This window comes from Carcharodon carcharias, chromosome 9 (assembly GCF_017639515.1).
Source record: "Carcharodon carcharias isolate sCarCar2 chromosome 9, sCarCar2.pri, whole genome shotgun sequence".
Taxonomy (NCBI): domain Eukaryota; kingdom Metazoa; phylum Chordata; class Chondrichthyes; order Lamniformes; family Lamnidae; genus Carcharodon; species Carcharodon carcharias.
Window position 1 is genome coordinate 105,563,715 of NC_054475.1, and position 22,037 is coordinate 105,585,751.

Below are 22,037 nucleotides of genomic sequence, written 5' to 3' on the forward strand. Positions count from 1 at the left end.
GCTCCTGCACACCCTTCAGAATAGCATCCTTTATTTTGTACTGTCTCTCCATGTTCTTTGTACCCAAGTGTATCACCTCACACTTGGTCAGCCTTGTTTCGTTATAAGGCCCTGATACAATAAGAAAAATATCCTTTTAAATGCCGCAACGTTTGCTGTAAGGTCATTTGCCAGAGAGTTCCTATTCCATGGCCTGCACATCCAGGGCTGAAGGTTTGAGACTTATAAGCTCACAATGTACCCGAACATGGCAACCTCAATTCCTGTGGTTTTCACTGGCCCGATCCAATGGATTGAGAGGTCTCTCAACTGGCATCCAAGCATCTGACCAGGGTGGTTCCAGTACCCTTCAGTACCCCTCCAGCTCGGCTACCGCAAATGAGTGCGAGGTGTAGGTCGGTCTTGGTCCACTGGATTTATCGGTCCGAAAGCAGTTTTCAGTCTCTCTGCTGTTCCTCAGGCAGGCTGAGGTGCAGCCAACAGATACTGCTATTGCCCTCCACAGCTCACAGAGCCTTTTCACCTGCCGTTGATCCAGAGGAGATCTGACGTCCCATTTCAAAGTCACCACCAAAAAGACCACCCAGTGCCTTGGGCCGGCACCTGGGGTGACCTTTTGGAATTTACCCCTGTGCCGTCAGGGTTGGTGCAATAATACAGTATACGGGGGTGTCAGCCCTTTCCAGGGAGCCATCCCCGGTGTCCAGCAGCACCACTGTGACCTCCACCAACTGCTTCAGCACCGATGCCACCTTCTGCCACAGGGGATCAGTAACAGCCAATGGATCCTTGTCACTCCAAAATCAGGCCTCTGAGCAAATGAGCTCCAAACCATCACTGGTGAGTATTGTTACATTTAGCCTTTGTATTTATAAATCTATTTCATTTTAAAAGTTATTTCATTCAGCAATAATACAGTATTTCAACTTATGATTTTTTCTGACAAGAAATGTCCAAAAGAGCCTAATTTGAGTTTATACATTAAATCTTATTGGAAAACCTGTTTTGCTTAAGGCTGTTTTGCTTAAAGTTGCACTTTTCAAGATTGCAACTAGGACGTTAAGTGAGGAATTCCTGTATATTTGCACAAATTAAATCCAATATCTACAAAACATTAAAAGCAACAATTTCTTAAAGGAATATTTCCAACTCAAAATTTTCTCTTTACCTATAGCATTCTTGAAATTGATTTATCCTGTTTGCATTGTTAAGATAATGTGATTACAAGTGTACAAGATTTTGATACATTATACAGGTCTTGTGCATTAAACAGCAGTCAGAGGCTAGAGATATCAAGTCCTGCAAGAGGGGTTTTGTACTGAGTAATAACTGGAGGAAAAGGAAGCAAAAGGGCAGTGAGATAATGGGATCTCTACCTACTTTAAAAATAATGCAGAAAGTCAAATTCTGAACTGGCTTAAATACTGGTTTTTCAAGAACAGTGATGGTCATGTGGTCTTTACCATCAAGTAACCTTTTGAATTCAGAACCAGATTCATGTGAGACATTTTGGAATAAAACATTTCAATGTAATTAAAACATATTAATCTGTTGTCCTCAGAAAAATGTTTGGTGCTGGTGTGCAGGTTGATGAAAGGTTAGCAAAGATTGATAACATTTCAGTTTTCAGATATCACAGAAAAACAAAGCTATCCAATATGAAAGCTGTCCACATCTAGGATTTGTCCGGTGTTAAATTTTTGCGTCATAACAGAGAGCAAGCAGAAAAAACAAACAGATCAATAGACACAATTTCAACATACAGGAGATTGTGATTCTGAGGGAGGAAACTCAACCTTCTTAGATGAGGCTTTTGTCAAAATCAGGAATGCTGGTGGTCAAGCATTTTATAATGAGACCACCAAGTAAATATTAGACTCAAATTATACCATAAATTCCACGTCATTACAAAAACTACATAATCCACCTCTTTTCATCGGCTTCACCATCATACTGACATTTACTGATAAACAACTGCATCTAGAAATGCTGCAAAACAATTTTTGACATATTCATTGCTCCCAGTCAAAGAGAATACATAATCCTCAGCATCTGAACTATTTTCCAAATAACATGAATCGATATTACTTTAACAGGCAGCAAATTACTACGGAATCACAGGAATACACTGATGAACTAGAGGTTTAAGGTAATTAGTGTGAAAGCTATATTTATTGATATCTAACTGTTAAGTGAATACATCTATTGAACTTTGATCCTTCAATAATGTTAAGACTGTCAATGATTTTAGAAGTTACATAATGAGGTAAAATATTACACAATGTCCTTTGTTTATTGCTTATCAATTTATAAATGAAGTTAGTTTTGGATTGAGAAAGCATTCTGAAATATTGCTCAAATTTAACCTTACCAAAGCTTTTTTTCTGTACTGATTATCACTAACTTAAGACACATGTTGAACTCATGGCGATCACAAGCATGTATAGAATGCTATAAAAGTATAGGATTAGTGTAGTCAGATCTTTGTTGACCAGCACAGACACAATGGGCCAAATGGCCTCCTTCTGTACTGAAATATCTATGACTGTCTATGAAAACAATTTTAGGATTACAATATCAATATCAACATACCTACAGAAGCACTGCGGTATTTCTCCAACACCGTATAAGGGAAAAAGGAATGGTGTGTTCCCATAGCGTCCAAGGCACTGTAGGAAATGCTGGGTTGCCTTGAGACCTTCTGTGGTGGAAGCACTTTCAGAGACCATAGCAATGGAATGTAAAATAAAGTGCTGCAGATTTGCAGTTAACTTCTTTGTCTTCAAATAATCCGAAAATCCACTGTCCTTAAAGTCTGTGGATTAATAACAGCAAATGTGGGCTTTTGTATTCGGTTCCATTTAACCAACTTTCAAATTTGATGTCACAAATTAAGAGCAAAATGAAACGATTTTTGGCTACTGGATCCGAAAGATCTGAAGTAAAAGATAATTAGAAGTAGAAGGGATGCTCACAAAAATCCCTCACTCCATAAAATGTTTTGACTGTAGACGGTAGCGCAAAACATTTAAAGCGGTCAACTTGCCACATTTACTTATCAATTTATGTATGAAGTAAATTCTGAATTGTGAAAATATTTCACAACGCTGCCCAACTTTGACATTACCAAAGATTTTTGTTTCATTTCAAAATGGATGCTAGTAGCAAGAAGGAGTTGTGTGTGGTAGAGAAAGAAATGGGAAAGCAGCGAGCAAGATGAAATAGAAAGCAAGCACCATTAAACTGTCGAAATGTTTTACTTCAAATCAGTCATTTCTGGAGGTTAGGTTTAATAATTTAGCTACTCCTGGCATTTAAATAGTTTAATACTATTCTAACGATATTTTCTCCAGAATCATAGCACAAGACTTAAAAATTTACTGAGCTGCCTGACTGAAGGAGTCAGCCAGGCAACAGGAGGGAGCCAGACAGAGGGAGGGAGGGAGGGAGCCAGCCAGCCAGCCAACCAGCCAGCCAGCCGAAGGGAGCCAGCCACAATCATTTTCTGAGAGCTGCAAGCAATTTGAGGGTTAATATAGCAAAAACGATTATCATGAATGCAGGACTGAAGTATGAAAAGATAAGAATTGGAATAATATTAAACTGTCTTATCTGAATACTCATGAAAAACCTTTTCATTAAATAGACGCACATGTACATTGTAAACCAGTAAAGTTCTAATAGGTAACAGACTGTTAACAAAGTAACATTAATATAAATACTTGGACAATAACATGAAAGTGTGTGTAATTTAATATGCCAAAATCACTAACATTCTTCAAAAAGGCATGGATCAGTATACAAAGTAATAGGTGACATTCTGACAAAACTAGAAAAAATCTATAGTGCGCATATCACTTCCTAAAGTGCAATGGCAGAAACTTCTTAATATAGGATGGCCTTGATCATGGAAGTACCTATGTATTCATCTGGGTGCTGTTCATATTCCAAACAGAAAGTAAGAAACTTCATTAACATTCGTTTCTCCACCATAGTGAGCTGTTTGCTGGCAAAGACATCTGCTCGGGAACATGGTACCTAAAAAGTGAGAAGGAAAAAGAAAGAACGCATGCACGAATATAAGCCATCAGTCATATAGCATGCGAGGTATACTGAAATTAAACATCTATACACAATGAGAAAGCAAACAACAATTCCTGGTACAAGACACAGTAAACCATCCATTTGTGTAAAGATTACTTTTCAGTTCCCCAAGGCATCCTAAAATAGCTATTACTGCTTATGAACAGACCTAGTGGACAGTTATCACAGTAATGGGCTGCAAAGTTAACATGCATTTCCAAATAAATAACAAAAGAGACTTTTATGTTTATTTAACTCTTGCCTTTGGTACACGCAAAATGCAGAATCACAGTAACTAGTTTAACTTCTGGTGACACACAATTATCTGTCTCACACCTGAGATAACATATACATCTTATTAAAAATACAAAATTGGCACGCTAACCACAGTACCACTGTAGATTTGCGTGACTAACATAATATACAATTTGCTTTGAGACTGAGCAAAGTTCAATCATTTTTAAATGAGCCACTGAAGGATATTACCAATGTTGCTAATTCTTCATAATCTTATGGACTGTTCAGTGAATTTAGCTCCAAAAATGAAGTGCAGAAGTGAGTAATTCATTACGGTTTGGATTTTTAGTCCTGGCCCAAGAGTGCATTCAGGACAATTACTTAGAGCAGTATGTTCTAGCACTAACCAGGGAGCAGGCTATTTTAAATCTGGTAATGTGCAATGAAACAGGATTAGTGACCTCATAGTAAAGGAGCCGCTAGACAATGGTGATCATAATATGATAAAATTCCACATTCAATTTGAGGTTGAGAAGTGTAGATTCAAGACTCGTCTCAAACTTAAATAAAGGCAATTACAAAGGTATGAAGCCAGAGTTGGCTAAAGTGAACTGGGAAAATAGATTAAAAGGTCAGACAGTGGAGGCACAGTGGCAGACACTTAGAGATATTTCATGACTGTCAGCAAAGATATATTCCATTAAGAAAGAAGGTACTGGGAAATATATTAGACCTAGAGGCTGAGGAGTCCCCGGGACCTGATGGCCTGCATCCTAGGGTCTTTAAATAAGTGGCTGCAGAGAAAGTAAATTCATTGGCTGTAACCTGCCAAAATTCCTTAATTCTCAAAAGGTCCCAGTGGATTGGAAAATCATAAATCTAACACCTTTATTCAAGGAAGGAAGAGGACAGAAAGCAGGAAACTATAGGCCAGTTAGCCTAACATCTGCCATAGGAAAATTGCTAGAATCTATTATTAAGGAAGTTGTAGCAGGATACTTAGAAAGTCATGATGGGATCTGGCAGAATCAACATGGTTTTGTGAAAGGGAAATTGTGTTTGACTAATTTATTAGAGTGCTTTGAGGAAGTAACAAGCAAAGTGGATTAAAGGGGAAGCTGTAAATGTGGTTTACTTGAATTTCCAAAAGGCTTTCGATAAGATGCCACATCAAAGGTTCCTTCACAAAATAAGGGCTCATGGTGTAAGTGGTAACCTATTAGCATGGATCAAGGATTGGTTAGCTAACAGGAAGCAGAGGATAGGGATAAATGGGTCATTTTCAGGTTGACAAGCTGTAACTTGTAGAGTGTCACAGGGATCAAGTTCTGGGGCCTCAACTATTTATAACCTATATCAATAATTTGGATGAAGGGCAAAATTTGCTGATGACACAAAGATAAGTAGGAAAGTCAAGAGGACATAAAGAGTCTAAAAAAGGATTTAGATAGGGTGAGTGACTGAGCAGAAATTTGGCAGATGGAGTACAACGTGAACTTGTCCACTTTGACAAGAATGGAAAAGCTGTATACTATTTAAGTGGAGAGAGACTGTAGAACTCCACGACACAGAGGCATCTGGGTGTCCTGGTTCACGAATGTTAGTATACAGGTACAGCAAGTGATTAGGAAGGCTAATGGAACGTTTACGTTTATTGCAAAGGGAATCAAGTATAAAAGCAGGAAAGTTTTATTGTTGTTACTCAGGACCTTAGTGAGACTCCACCTGGAGAACTGTCTACAGTTTGGGTCTCCTAATGCAATTATACCCTTTTGTAAGTAAGAAGCTGTTCAGAGAAGGTTTACTTGACTAATCCCTGGGATGAAGGGATTAGTTTAGGAGGAAAGGTTGAGCAGTCTGGGCCTATACCCATTGGAGTTTAGAAGAATGAGAGATAATCTTATTGAACCATACAAGGTTCTAAGGGGTCGTTGCAGGGTGGATGCTGAGATGATGTTTTTCCTTGTAGAGATGTCTAGAATGAAGGAACACAATTTAAAAATTAGGGGGTCTTCCATTTAAGATTGAGAAGAGGAGAATATTTCCTCAGAGGGCCATTAGTCTGTGGAATTATTTTCCCCAGAGAACATTGGAGGCTGGGTGATTGACTATATTCAAGGTCGAGTTGGATACATCTTTGATCGACAAGGGAGTCAAGGGTTGTGGTGGGCTGACAGGAAAGTGGAATTGAGGCAACAATCAAATCAGCCATGATCTTATCCAATTTCAGAACAGGCTCGGTTGGCTGAATGCTCTGCTCCTGCTGAATTAGTGTTCCTGTGCTAATTTTATTGTTTTGATGGATTTTCTTTCCAATCAGTAAAAGGCAAAACCGGACATACTCTAATGTTCTATTATAATAATTATTCACATGGCATATAAATTATAACTGTAGCCTGGTTCATCAAGTAAGTTAGGGCGGGCTTATGCTGGGCAGGCTTGAATTCAAAAATCGTACTTCAATAATTTCCAAGACAATACCACTTGGACAATATTCAGAGAACTGCGTGTTTATGAAGGTACTCTTCCGACAGCATCATCCACATAGTCCTGCACCACTAATGGTAAAACAAGATCCCAAATTAGAAAATTATTACAATAATTGTTATCTTGTTGAACAAGCCCATAACCCCCAAAAATTGTCAGCTCCCAACTGTCTAATCCAGTTGCTGGAAATGGCCATTCTAGTAATCAGAATAAGCAAGCTTAAACGTACACAAATTATTCCTTACATCATCATAGAGTATCCCCAATCCACTTGTGCCAGCCTCTACTTCTGATGTCACACGCAAACCTACTAATGATGCGATTTCAGATAAGACTGTAAAGCAATGCAGTCATAATGTTTCTTGGCAGCATAGAGCTAATCTATGTGATCAGTGATCCTCCTGTGTAAGCCACCTCAGAAGACTAATATACACAATAAAAGGTTGCCAAAGCAAGGAGGTGATCTAACTAATTTTCAAAAATTATAAACAAAAACAGAATTACCTGGAAAAACTCAGCAGGTCTGGCAGCATCGGCGGAGAAGATCCGCCGATGCTGCCAGACCTGCTGAGTTTTTCCAGGTAATTCTGTTTTTGTTTTGGATTTCCAGCATCCGCAGTTTTTTTGTTTTTATTTCAAAAATTATAACATTGGTAGCTATGACAAATATTTCTGTAACATAGAAAAAACTAAATTTACCTGCCAGGTACATAGCCAGAAAGAGAAAAGGTGCTGGAAAAATATTCTGCACCTCACTTTCTGTTTTGTCTACTAGAAGTCTGTGATATGGATCTGATCAACCACCACTTCTTTAAGGTGTTTGCTTGTTATAGTTTTATTTATTACAAAGTGTGTTTACAAAATATTTCTGAGGCATTTCACTTGGAACTTAAAACAGCTTCAATAAGCAGAATAAAAGAACACAGCCATTTTCCTCATTTTTCTCCAGCGTCAGGTAGTCTGGTTTGTATTCTCGATAAAGAAGCTTGCTTGGAGCCAAAATATGTTACCCAATCATAGATAGGAGCATTATATAGATGCAACATCAAAGAACAAGGGACAAGAATCAAGATTGCACAGCTCTTATTTCCACTATGCAGAACCTTGATTATTTAATAGTAAGGGAATTGAGATCAGAGAGTAGTGGTTCTTTTTTAAAACTATACTTGGGTTGAGACGTAATATGGATTTGATAGATTTTTCAACAACAGCAGTTTTCCTACTTTTGTCATATTGATACTTGTTTTAGTCAGAATGTAGTATTTCCTGTGGAAAACAGCTCTACAAAAGGTTTTATTATCTAACTCATCATTTTGTTAATGATGATAGTAATCCAGAAAGAACCATCAACAATGTTTTCCACAGATAAACCAGAAGTAAATAATTTCTCCAATGTTTTATAAAGTACCTATAGACTTGAAACAATACTGCAAATTAAAAATCATTGGTGTGATATCTGCTCAAAAGTAATTGTGAATAAATATATAACTTGTTTTTCAGACAAAAATACAAGCTCACTACAACAAAAACAGCAAATAAAAAGTACACTGTTAGTGAACTTCTCCTTGGGTAGTACTATTCATTGCTTTTTCTTTACTAATGATGAGGTAGAGCCTTCATTGAGAGAGCTATCTGGGGTTACATGTCAGCTATAAACACCTCAGCAGTTTACAGACTATTTAACCACAGTTGCACTAGCTAAATTAACATTTGAGTATTTTGATGAATAGCTGCATGAACTTTAGAGATAGATCAATCACATACTCAACATCAAAGGAAATCCAAATCAAGAAATTATGTTTTCTCACTGATCTCTTCATATCTTCTATGTTGCTCCTTATCTCACCTCTTTCATAATACAACTTTCCCTTCTTTAATTGCCTTTCCATTCAACTTCAAATCACATTTATTCTCAGTTTTTATAAATTACTTTAACATGGACAGAGGGAGCACAATCTTGATGATCAACTGGCTTTTGGGGTTTGAACATCTATGCATGGAGTTCTGCATTTCCTCCTTTGTCCCTTGCAATTCAACTATGAATATGATTATTCACTTGAAAACACACCCAATACAGTCACGCTCAACATAACTGGGGCACAAGAGAGAAATAATCGGGATTGCAATTTTGCCAGTGCACATACTTGCTATAAAAGAAAATTGTGAAATTGGGCCTAGATTGAAGTCAACTATGAAAAATAAACTAAGTCCTTTCCAAATTTATAATTCTATGATGTATTTACTGATATTAAACATGTATGTAAGGTTATGCTTTAATCCTGTTTTCTTGCTATGCTTCTAAATAAGTTTTTGCATAATTTGCAGCTAATATGTTTGCAATATAGTTCACAAGTGGGTGATACAGCGGCAGCTTATGTCCACAATTAAAAGTGTCCTAGACTGGATTTAAATGGCTAGCAAATGCTTTGGGGTTCAAGCATTTGTCTGCATCTTATTGTCCAAAGCCTATTAATTCAAGGAAGCTAATAAAGAGAAATGATAGAATACCTGTTCAACTTTTCCTCCTTGAAAAGTAAGTATCCTGGTGATATTTTTGAATTCTGCATACCGACTGACATTGGATTTGATAAGAAGATCAACCAAGGAGCCACGGGAATACAGAAACTGGAAGAACACAAATATCCCAGTTATATTTAGCAAGGCTTGAAACTCAATTTTAAGATCACTGAAATGGTCTAAGATACATAAATTTTACATGGTTCTAAAATTTGATTATAATGCTCAAAGGAATTAAGAGGAGTAGGGCATTCCTCCTCTCGGGGCCTGTTTCGCCATTTGAAAAGATTACGGCTGATCTGATTGTAGCCTCAACTCTATTTTCCTGTCCACCGTCTATACCAGGCTTGTCTAACGTGTGGCTCCCAGAGCCAATTTTCAAAATTCAGGTCGAACAAGTGAGTTTCAATGGAAGATTCTGCATGGAGCTGCTCTTCCAATCAGAGACTGCTCCTTTCCCACATTAGGGAAATAAACAGTCTCTGATTGGAAGAGTAGCAAACACCAGCGTCGGTGAGTGTGCCAAGGGCTGCTGGGTTGAGGGAAGTGATGGTATTGTGGGGCTGTAGCCCAGGGAGAGAGAAGTCACATCAAGCCCAGGGAAGAGATGGTGAGGGGAGGGCACCCATGGGTGTGAGGCTCGGTGGGGGGGGGGGGGGGGGGGGGGGGGGGGGGGGGGTGTCGCCTGTGGGCATGAGGCAGGGGAGTGCCAGAGACTATGTGGAAATCTGGTTTGGCCTACATGTGACTCAAAAGCCACAGCAATATTGTTGACTCTTAAATTTCCTCTGAAATGGCCTAGCAAGCCACTCAGCTGTATCAAACTGCTAAAACATCTAAAAGGAATGAAACTGGAGTAACCAACCGGCATCGACCTAGACACTGGAAACAACAACAGCAAACTCAGCCCTGCCAAGTACCCCTTACTAACAGCTGGGGGTGTGTGTCAAAGTTGGGACAGCTGTCTTAGACTAGTCAAGCAACAACCTGACAGTCATACTCACAGAAACATACCTTACAGAAAACGTCTCAGACACTACCATCATCACCTCTGGGTATGTCCTGTCCCACCAGCAGGAGAAACCCAGCAGAGGTGGCAGCACAATAGCATACAGTCAGGGGGGGGACTTGCCCTTGGAGTCCTCAACATCAATTTGCGACCATATGAAGTCCAATGGCATCATGTCAAGCATGGGCAAGGAAACCTCCTGCTGATTACCACCTACCACCCCTCCTCAACTGACAAATCAGTCCTCCTTCATGTTGAACATCATTTGGAGGATGCACCAAAGGTACAGGATATACGCTGGGTGGGAGGCTTCGATGTCCATCACCAAGAGTGGCTCGGTAGCACCACTACTGACCGAGCTGGCTGAGTCCTAAAGGACATAGCTGCGAGACTGGGTCTGTGGCAGGTGGTGAGGGAACCAACAAGAGGGAAAAACATACTTGACCTCATCCTCACCAACCTGCTTGCCGCAGATGCTTCTGTCCATGACAGAATCGGTAGGAATGACCACCACACAGTACTTGTGGAGACGAAGTCCCATCTTCACGTTGAGGATGCCCTCCAATGTGTTCTATGGCACTACCATTGTGCTAAGTGGGATAGATTTCAAATAGATCTAGCAACTCGAGGCTGAGCATCTATAAGGCACTGTGGGCAATCAGCAGCAGCAGAAATGTACTCGACCACAACCTGCAACTTCATGTCTCGGCATAGCCTGCACTCTACCATTGCCACCAAGACAGAGGATCGATCCTGTTTCAATGAAGAGTGTAGGAGGGCATGCCAGGAGCAATATCAGGCATACCTAAAAATGAGGTGTCAACCTGGAGAAGCAGCAACACAGGACTACCTGCGAGCCAAACAGCATAAGCAGCAAGTAATAGATGGAACTAAGCTATCCCACAACCAATGGATCAAATCTAAGCTCTGCAGTCCTGCCAAGGCTGCAGTTCACCACCACATTCTCAAGGGGAATAAGTGCTGGCCTAGCCAGTGAGGCCTACATCCCAGGAACGAATAAAAAGTCCTCAAACCACATTAACCTCATAGAAAATCACATTTAAAAGGTTGCAGCATTATAGCATTAAAAGGAAACACAGGCATGAATTTGCTGCTCTCTCAATACAAAATGGATGTTATTGATATTAGGATTCATAATAGACACATGAAAAGCATTCACACTAGGCAAAGAACCTTCAATGATCCTTTGTTTGACCCTCATTTTACATTATCATGAGGAGTTTGATTAGAAATCGCAAAGCAAAGAATAAATGCTTTTTCTGGCTAGTTGTGCATCATTTCTTCCATCAGTGAAATGGACATGGACGTTTAGAAGTACAGACAAAAGAGGGCATTCATGGAAGTAAAGGTAACCCACACATCAGAACTCTGTAGCTACAAGCAAACCAAACTAATGTCAAGTCCTATTTTTAACTTTACAAATTCAGCTTTTAATTATCTGAATGCCATAAAAATTATTAGTGAGCAAAAACAAAGTTGGTACCTTTGAAGTCAAATCAATGTTAAATTTCCTGCCGTCTTTTACAATCTGCGAGTAAGTCATTTTTTTTGCTTCTTTCTTCACTTCTTGAGCAGAAGCATCAGTAGTTTGGTCTTTATTGTCAGCTTCCACCTCAACTGAAGGCATATTGTCAGTGATCTCCTTTGTGGCCAGACTTTTTTCCGTGGTTGTGGATGAAGGGACATAGCCAGGACAAGGTTTGTCCTGCTGTTGAATTTTTTCAGAAGAAACTTCCTCCTTTGTTGAGAGTGGAGAGTCTTGATCCTCGAGACTTTCTAGAGGAGATTCTGCACCACCAATGCTTGTAACTTTACATGTTTGATTTTTCTCATCTTGACTGCCCAATACTGCATTCTCTATCGCAGTGTTGGAATCCACATTAGTTTGTTTATTTTCAAGTGCTCCTATTTCAACAACATTTTCCTCTGCAGCTGTGCTATCAATTGGAAAAAAAATTGCAAATCAGAAATACCATAAGATGTAATTTTATTATCACCCTTCTTTCCGGTAATTAAGATGTTAGGACAGGATCAAATAACTAAAAGGTAAATTAGAACAGATATCAGGAAATTCTTCTCAACATTTGAGTAACACATGGAATAGACTCCTGGTGTTTAGTAGTAGTAAAGTTATAGAATCATTTAAGAAATAATTGGATACTGCAATGGAGGGATGAAGCACAACGAGACAAGTGATCTGCTCCGTTTGTAATTATCGTGATCTTAATAAACTTACTTTGCAACAGGGGGAAAAAAATCAAGATGACCTCCCCAGAACTTGCATGCAGTGAACGAATGAGCTGTGACTGCCTCCAAACTTTGCAAAACAAAACCACCACAACAACCCCCCCGCCCCCGCACCCCCCCCGCCCCGCGCCGCCCCCCCCCCCACCCTGCCCCTGCCCCGCCCCCCCCCCGCCCCCGCGCCCCCCCCCCCCCCCCCCCCACCCCACCTCACGAAGTCTCCCCAAAATTCCCACTCAGTTCATGTTGACAATGGGAGACACAGGAGAGCTAACTTCATAAAATCAGTGAGTAATTTCAAGTGAACCAAGCATGAGGCATTTTAAATCAGATATTGGGAAGGAAGACAAGAATTATTTTGAACTTTATTTTTCGGATATAAAGAGGGAAGACCACCAATTCAAAAAGACAATTCATCATTTTCCATTTAACCACTACATACAGGAATACACCAAAGCAGGAGTTCATGTTACATCCTTCTTCCTGAAAACACCTTGATAAAAAGGTGAAAGCTTGGAAACTGTCAACCTTGAGTCAAGATTTGAAGCCTTCAGACATTGATTCATCAAGGTATTCATTGCCCAGCAGAATAAGCTTTGGTTTTCCCTGGGAATTTCTTTGCCAGTTGATTTAGAACATAAATGGTATACAATTGTCAACTCAATTATTATTTTACTTGGAAATTAGGTCTTTTGAAATAAAACAAATAACCTGAATTATATTACATCTTTTGTTTCATCAACATATGTCAGGAGTGATTGAAAAGTTTTATTCTCACATTGACATTTCAGTGTGTGGGATCAGTAAAACAAAATGATAAAGGTAGGTTTCAAGTGCATCAAATGGAAGTGCTAATATGGTCAAAAACTTTGCAGACAAAATGGAAGTCAAAATGGAAAATAACTGGCTCCAATTCAGAAAATGGGCATATGACTAAATAATTAAAAAAGCATTACACAATTGGAACTTAATGGATTTAAATCAGCAGCCAAAAAGGCCAAATATAACAAAATTAAACCGCCTCAAAATTGAATAGGAACACTCCAGACTTATTTCATTCAAGTCGTCATGGCTAAATCAAAGGAGGGTACATCACTGTTGAAGGAGATGTGCTCAACATGTTTGACTTGTGCTCACAGTAAAAAGTAATTTTCTATACACACTCTACTATGAACATAAACCTGTACTACTAACCATGCGTACGCTTGAGTGCCTAGATCTAATAATTAACTCTTAAAAAGGAGACCACCACCATTCACTGGAACAAAAGCAGAAAATGCTGGAAAAACTCAGGTCTGCTGAATTTTTCCAGCTTTTTCTGTTTTTATTTCAGATTTCTAGCATCCACAATACTTTGCTTTTATCATTCACTGGAGCTGTGCTTGTTGCTGTCTCTTCCAAAAGGTGGAAAACATCATGTCTGCAGAATTAAATGTATGGGCTAAAACTACTTAGCCCGATTTATTTACAGGCTAAACAGTGCCCAAAAATCAAATCGTCAGCAAAAGCAGAAAAATAATTCAATACTAAAAAAGGAGAATCACCCTTTAAAATGGTTGAGAGCCCAGTGTGGTCATTTACAGGGAGCGAGTGAGAGAGGGGCCTTTAACAGTGAGAGTGAGAAAACAGTATGACACCATTAAAGACTGCGAGAGGGAAAAGGGCGCGGAGAACAGCTGATTGCTGAGTATTTCTAGTCTTTAAAGTAAGGTTTTCAGTTTGTGTTTAGATTGCTTGTCTTTTCTTCCCTTTTTCTTAAAGATACCTCGCTAAGTATAAGATTGATATTGGTGTGTATAAAAAATTATAATAAAATGTAGAGTGGAGATCCTAGAGTAATTAATAAATAAATTGAATAAAATACGATAGCGATGGCAGGATGGGTGATGTGTTGCTGCTGCAACATGTGGAAGCTGCTGGACACCAAGGTGATCCAGAGCGAACACATCTGTACCAAATGTTTGCAGCTCGAGGAACTTTCGATCCGAATTAAGGAGCTGGAGTCCGAGCTGTAGATATTGCACCACATCAGGAAGGAGGAAAGTTACCTGGATACTTTGCTCCAGGAGGCAGTCACAACCCTCAGAGCAGGCAATTCAAATTTGTTCTGTGATCAGGGACAGGAGGGTGTGACTGCAGGTGAAGCAGGTTTGAGAACCCAGGGATAGCATTCGAGGAGCCTGGGCCCCTGCAGCCTTCCAACAGTTTCGAGGTTATTGCAAGCTGTGTGGATGACATTGGGGACTGCAGGGAGGATGAGCGAACTGACCACGGCACCATGATACAGGGAGCCATTCAAGTGGTTGGAGAAAATGGGAACCTTGTAGTGGTAGGGGACAGTACAATTACAGGGATAGATACTGTTCTCTGCAGCCATGAGCATGAGTCCCGAACACTGTGTTGCCAGTGTTAAGGGCATCTCCTCAGGGCTGGAGAGGAACTTGGAGTGGGAGGGGATGGACCCAGTTGTCGGTGTCCATGTTGGCACCAATGACATTGATAGGGCTAGAAAGGAGGTTCTGTTGAAAGCATTTGAACAGTTAGGAGTCAAATTAAAAAGCAGAACCTCCAAGTAATAATCTCAGGATTGCTACCTGAGCCACAGGCAAGCTGGCTCGGGTAAAAAAAAGTCAAGGGGTTAAATGCATGGCTCAGAGATTGGTGTGGGAAGAAAGGGTTTCAGTTCATGGGGCATTGGCACCAGTACTGGGGTAGAAGGGAGCTGTTCCAGTGGGACAGGCTTCACTTGAACTGTGCTGGGATCAGTGTCCTGGCGAACTGAATAACTAGGGCTGTAGAGAGGGCTTTAAACCAAATAGAGGGCGGAGGAGGTGGTTCTGGAAAAGGGATATGTAGGCTTATGAAGCAAAAGGACATGATACCCAGAGTGTGACAGGAAGGGTCAGACAAAACAACAAAACAAAACAAAAAAAAAGCAGCAAATAGGGTCAAAAGGGGTGAAAAAATGGTAAAAAAGGCAAAATTAATGGCTCTTTACTTAAATGCACGTAGTATCCAGAACCAAATTAATTAATTAATGGCACAAATAGAGGTTAATGGGTATGATCTTATAGCCATTACGGAGACGTGGTTACAAGAAGATCAAAACTAGGAACTAAACATTCAGGGGTACGTGACTTTTCAAAAGGACAGGCAGGAAGGAAAGGCTGGTGGGATAACTTTGTTAGTACGATAGCAAGAAATGGTCTTGGATCGGAAGCTGTAGAATCCATATGGGTGGAGATAAGAAATAGCAAGGGGGAGAAGACACTGGTGGGAGTAGTCTATAGGGCACCTGACAGTAGCTATAGGACAGGGAATAAATCAGGAGATAATGAGGGCATGTAAAAAAGGCAGTGCAATAATCATGGATGACTTTAATTTTCACGTAGATTGGGAAAATCAAATTGGCAGAGGCAGACATGAGCAAGAATTCATACAGTATATTCGGGATAGTTTCTTACAACAATATGTTGTGAATCCAACCAGGGATCAGGCTATTTTGGATCTGGTAATGTGTAATCGGGCAGGTTTAATAAATGATCTCGGAGTAAAGGATCCCCTAGGAAACAGTGACTATAATATGGTGGAATTTAGCATTCAGCTTGAGAGTGAGAAACTTGGGTCAGAAACAACTGTGCTACACTTAAATAAGGGTAATTACAATGGAATGAGGGCAGAGTTGGCTGGAGTGGACTGGGAAAGCAGGTTAGCAGAAAAGATGGTGGATGAACAATGGCAGACTTTTAAGAAAATAGTTCATGACTCTCGACAAAGGTATATCCTGGTGAGGAAAAAGGATTCAAGGAAGGGGATAAACCAACCATGGTTAAACAAGGAAGTTAAGGGTAGTATCAAATTGAAAGGAAAAACATACAATGTGGCAAAGATTAGTGGTAAACCAGAGGAATGGGAAAGTTTTAAAAACCAACAAAAGATGACCAAAAAAAGAGAAAATAAACGTTTGAGGGTAAACTAGGAAGTAATATAAAAACAGACAGTAAGAGCTTCTTTAAATATATAAAGAGGAAGAGAGGCGTTAAAATGAACATAGGTCCCTTAGAGAATGAGGCTAGGGAAATAGTAATGGGGAACCAGGAAATGGCAGAGGAATGGGAAAAATACTTTGCTTCAGTCTTCACAGTAGAAGATACTAATAGCATTCCAAAAATACTAAATAATCAAGGTGCAAAATGGGGGGTTGGGGGGGGAAATAAATACAATATCACCAGAGAAAAAATACTAGGAAACCTAAAGGGGCTAAAGGCCAATGAGTCCCCTGGTAGCAGCTACAGAGATAGTGGATGCACTGGTAATCATCTTCCAAGAATCCTTAAATTCTGGAAAAGTCCCAGAGGACTGAAGAACAGCCAATGTAATACCCTTATTCAAAAAGGGAGGGAGACATAAAACAGGTAACTATAGGCCAGTCAGCTTAACATCTGTCATTGGGAAAATGTGGAGTCTATCATAAAGGATGTAATAGCATAGCATTTAGAAATACATAATCTAATCAAGCTGAGTCAGCATGGATTCAAAAAGGAGAAATCACATCTAACAAATCCATCAGAATTCTTTGAGGAGGTAACAAGCAGGAAAGATAAAGGGGAACCAATAGATGTAATATATTTGGATTTCCAAAAGGCTTTCGATAAGGTACCGCACATAAGGCTAGTTAATGAGATAAGGGCCCATGGTGTTGGGCGTAGTATATTAGCATGGATAGAGGACTGACTAACTAATAGAAGGCACAAAGTTGGGATAAGGGGTAATTTTCAGGATGGAAACCTGTAACTAGTGGAGTGCCACAGGGATCAGTGCTGGGACCACAATTATTTATAACATATATTAATGATGAAGGAAGTGAATGTAATATTGCCAAGTTTGCGGACAACACAAAAATAGATGAGAAGGCAAATGGTAAGGATGACACAAAGAGCCTACTGGGGGATACAGACAGGTTAAGTGAGTGGGCAAAAACTTGGCAGATAGAATATAAAGTGGGAAAATGTGAGGTTAAGCACTTTGGCAGGAAGAATAGAGGAGCTGAATATTATTTAAATGGAGAAAGACTGCAGAGGCTGCAGCACAAAAGGGATTTGGGAGTCCTTGTGCATGAATCCCAAAAAGCTAACATACAAGTTCAACAAGTAATAGGAAAGGCAAATAGAATGTTGGCCTTTATTTCAAAAGGGAATGGAGTATGAAAATAGGGGTGTCTTGCTAAAACTATACAAGGCACTAGTTAGACTACACCTAGAATACTGGGAACAGTTTTGGTCCCCTTATTAAGGAAAGATATACTGGCATTGGAGGCAGTCCAGAGAAGGTTCACTAGGTTGATCCCGGGTATGGAGGGATTTTCTTATGAGGAGAGGTTGAGTAGATTAGGCCTGTACTCATTGGAATTTAGAAGAATGAGAGGCGACCTTATTGAAACATAAGATTCTTAGGGGGCTTAATAGGGTAGATGCTGAGATTATTTTCCCTTTTGGGAGAGTCTAGGACCAGAGGGCATAATCTCAGGGCACACATTTAAAAGAGATGAGGAGGAATTTCTTCTCTCAGAGGGTAGTCAATTTGTGGAATTCTTTACCGCAGAGGGCTGTAGAGGCTGGGCCATTAAGTATCTTCAAGGCTGAGATAGACAGATTTTTAATCAGTAAGGGACTCAAGGGTTATGGGAAAAACGCAGGAAAGCGGAGATGAGGATCAACAGATCAGCCATTATCTCACTGAATGGCAGAGCAGACTTAATGGGCCAAATGGCCTATTCTGCTCCTACGTCTTATGGTCTTTATATGCACTCTTCAGAATGCAAGTTGGGTCTGATGAACAACTTGCTGACAAAAATCTCTAGGCTGACTTTCCAGCTATGTTGTACACACTGTATACATGGGCAAAATTCATGGCTCATTAATCCACAAATATTCATTGCCCTCTCCATACGTTTTTATAATGGCTCAGCAGTCCAAAAAAAAAATCACTGCTGCTAATCATGTATGGGTCTAAGTTTATATTTTCCAGGGCTATCAAATGTGCATGTCAACAGATGGTAGATTCCTCCTCCAGGTACCATGCCCAAAGAGGGCACTGGTGGCCATGAACTTCCACTGGATTGGTTCATGATTATGCTAGGCTAAATATGGCAGTGGTTTGCTGTTGCCTTCTGCAGTACAACTAACCAGGAGACTCCCTCATTCTTACCATCTGCCATCAGGTGTCTTGGGAAGACTTACAAGCTGATAATCAACTTGCTTGACCACATTAACAAAGCACCTTTCGTGACCATCAAGTCCTGTGGTGGACCTTAAACCCAGAGCTTCTAGCCCAGAGGCAGGGATGCTACCACTGTGCCACAAGACCTCCAGTGATGGACCGAGGTAAATTAAAAAACAGAACTTATGCAGTATAAAAGAGTATATAAAACAATGAGTTTAGATCAATGTGAAATGAGATGCATGCAGAACTCTTTATTTCGTAAAGCTCATTAACATAGTCCACCTTATACAATGGCTTTCCCAGGTTAAGTGTCATTCACTAAAATTAGGATTTCATCTATCAGTTTTATTTTCCCAGCTCATTTGGAAGGATATAAAAATTGAGTATCTGGCACCAAAGCCATCCCCTAACAACATTCACATTCAAATCTGTTCACACCTTGCATTCAGTATAAAAAGTACTTAACATTTTTTTTAAAAAAGGGAGTAGAGGAAGAGAGGTACAGAGGCATATGAAAGATACAGCCAGACAACTAAATAGGATAAAAACAAAAAAACTGCGGATGCTGGAAATCCAAAACAAAAACAGAATTACCTGGAAAAACTCAGCAGGTCTGGCAGCATCGGCGGAGAAGAAAAGAGTTGACGTTTCGAGTCCTCATGAACTTATCTTAAATTTAACCCCTCATGACTGCTGAAAGCAGAGAGACCGAGAAGTAGTTCTTTGTTGCTTAAGATTTACGTGAATCAAGATCAAATACACACACGTAGAAAGGCTGAAGAAAGGGATGTGAAAGCTTTTCAGCTTGCACTCGTCAGGACACTTTGCAATACCAATGAGGAGAAAGCAACAATTTATACTGGATGAGAATATAGTGCTGATTGGTTGCAAAGTGGACTAATTGGTAGAGGTGTTGCAATGGAGAATTCACCAATGGTGACTGACAGTTAACTGCTGAGCATTGTTTGAAATTTAAACCAGGCAGCTTGGCCCTGATTGGTCAGGGCATTTCCAAGTAATGAGTCAGCGAATGGCTGTCACTTGTTTTGTTTAGCTGAAATAGGTGTAATGTGTGTACATGTTCTTTCTGTCTGCAAAGAACAGGGCCCTGTCTACTAATATATGTAGTTTCAAGTACACGCAAATGCGCCACACTGCAAGCCCGACTGACGATCTTAAATTGGTTGTCAGCGTAATTCTTAGCACGCTAAGGATTATTTAGCAAATTGTTGTCCAATCGCAGAATCACATCTAATGTTGGAAACTGTTCTGAGTTTTTCAAGCATGGGCTGGTTGGGTACGATCTATTCCTTGTCCATTGCGAACAGTGGCTGGGATATGCTATTTGATACGATCTGCCAGTCTTTGGGTTGTATGGCCTACATACTTAAGGCTTGGCTATATCAACAAAATGCACGCCATTCTTAATTATGGGTCCAAATTCGTATCCATTGGACCTGCCGCACGATCGGACGGCCTTGCTCAAAAGTAAGCTAAAAAAGATATACACTTGCTGGACTTGTGTAAGAGCGACGAGCTGCCATGCGATATACATAACAGGGTTCTTCCTGATGGCTCGCTGCAATTGTGTTTGTATGGGCTGCCCAAGTGATGTCCCTTTGCACCCTACCTTATCTATGATTAGTTCTGCCAATGAATTGGCCAATTGGTCTTATTGACAACCTTGTAAGTAGCACCTGAGCCATTTGCTCAACTTGCAAGCTTGATGCTGAAACAGGACACATCAAAGGCATCGAAAGATAATTGCCACCCTCATCAGAACATTTTGCCTTGTATATCACACAAACTCATGAACTATCAGGGCCATCATTTTTGGCCTTGAAAAGTGCCAGTCTACCCAAGATTATGCTGGAAGGGCAGGGTATCTCAAAAATTTGAGCAACAGGTGAAGCTAGTTGTTTCACAGCTCTACTCTGCAGCAGCAATGAGTGTTATTCACCACTGACAGGATGCTGCCAAGAAGAGATTCTACATATCACACAAGTGAGTAACGTGGTATATGATTTCAGTGCCAGTGTTATGCTAGCTATGTAGGCCATACATCCCAAAGACTGGTTTATCGTATCAAACAGCATTTCCTAGCTGCTGTTCGCAACAGGCAAAGTACAGACCTTATCCATCCAGCCCGTACTTGCAAAGCTCAAGCAGAGTGTCTAACATTAGAAATGATTCCGCAATTGGCCAACATTTGCTAAATAATCCTTAGTGTGCTAAGAATTATACTGACAACCAATTTAAGATCGTCAGTCGGTCTCGGAGTGCGGCACATTTGCATGTACTGGAAGCTACATTTATTAATATACAGGGCCCTGTTCTTTGCAGAAAGAAAGAACATGTACACACATTGCGCCTGTTTCAGCTAAACAAAATAAGCAACAGCCATTCACTGACTCATTCCTCAGGACAATGCCTTGACCAATCAGGGTCAAGCTGCCTGGTTTAAATTTCAAATAATGCTAGGCAGTTAAGAGTCAGTCATCATCAATTAATGCATTTTCCAGGGCAATTCCTGGACCAATCAGCACTCTCTTCTCATACAATGTAAATTTTTGTTTTCTCCTTATATTGGTATTCTTGCAAAGTGTCTTGATGATTGCAAGACAAAAAGCTTTAACACATCTCTTTTTTCAGTAATACTCAAGTCCTGCACTACCAAACAACTAGATAGAAAAGCATATTTCATAAAAGTAAATGTTTCTCACATATTAAGCTGTATTTTGAGGTTGTGGAGACTTCAGCAACAGGTCGCAAGTTGCTGGGTAAAATAAAAAGGGAAATCTGCAAATATCAACACAGGAGACCCGAAAATTTGACAAAACAAATATCTACTTACAATTAGAGAGAACAGAAAGAAACTTTGTCTAATGCAGGAGCATGGTCTTAATGAAAAGAAAGAACAATACCATGCCAAAATAATTTGACGATGCATTTCAAAGTCATTTACATGACAGTGCTGGTGCCTACTAATAGTTTTGTTAAAACTTTTAATGCAAACAGTGCCATTTAAACAATTAGCTAGTACTCTACTCAAAGAAACAAATACATAAAGTCCCACCTTTCGCAGGGTTACGTTCCCACAATACCTCACAAACGGCAAAATCGCAAAGTGGGATTCAAATAGATCTGCTCTAGCCATGTAACTCTTTCAAGTACAAACATGTTTCCATCTGTTTCAGATGAAGTTACATTGTTTCAT

General features: G+C 40.0%; 1 protein-coding gene across 3 annotated transcripts in view; it reads right to left on the reverse strand.

Annotated features, from left to right (window-relative positions):
* Positions 1 to 22,037, reverse strand: part of chm (CHM Rab escort protein) — a 143,035-nt gene that overhangs the window by 73,253 nt on the left and 47,745 nt on the right. For all 3 annotated transcript variants that reach the window (XM_041195143.1, XM_041195142.1, XM_041195141.1), the window contains 4 exons: positions 11,838 to 12,291; positions 9,316 to 9,432; positions 3,918 to 4,038; positions 2,593 to 2,815 (listed from right to left, as the gene is read on the reverse strand). In XM_041195143.1, coding sequence (XP_041051077.1) covers positions 2,593 to 2,815; positions 3,918 to 4,038; positions 9,316 to 9,432; positions 11,838 to 12,291 — 915 coding nt within the window. The remainder of the gene's footprint in view (positions 1 to 2,592; positions 2,816 to 3,917; positions 4,039 to 9,315; positions 9,433 to 11,837; positions 12,292 to 22,037) is intronic.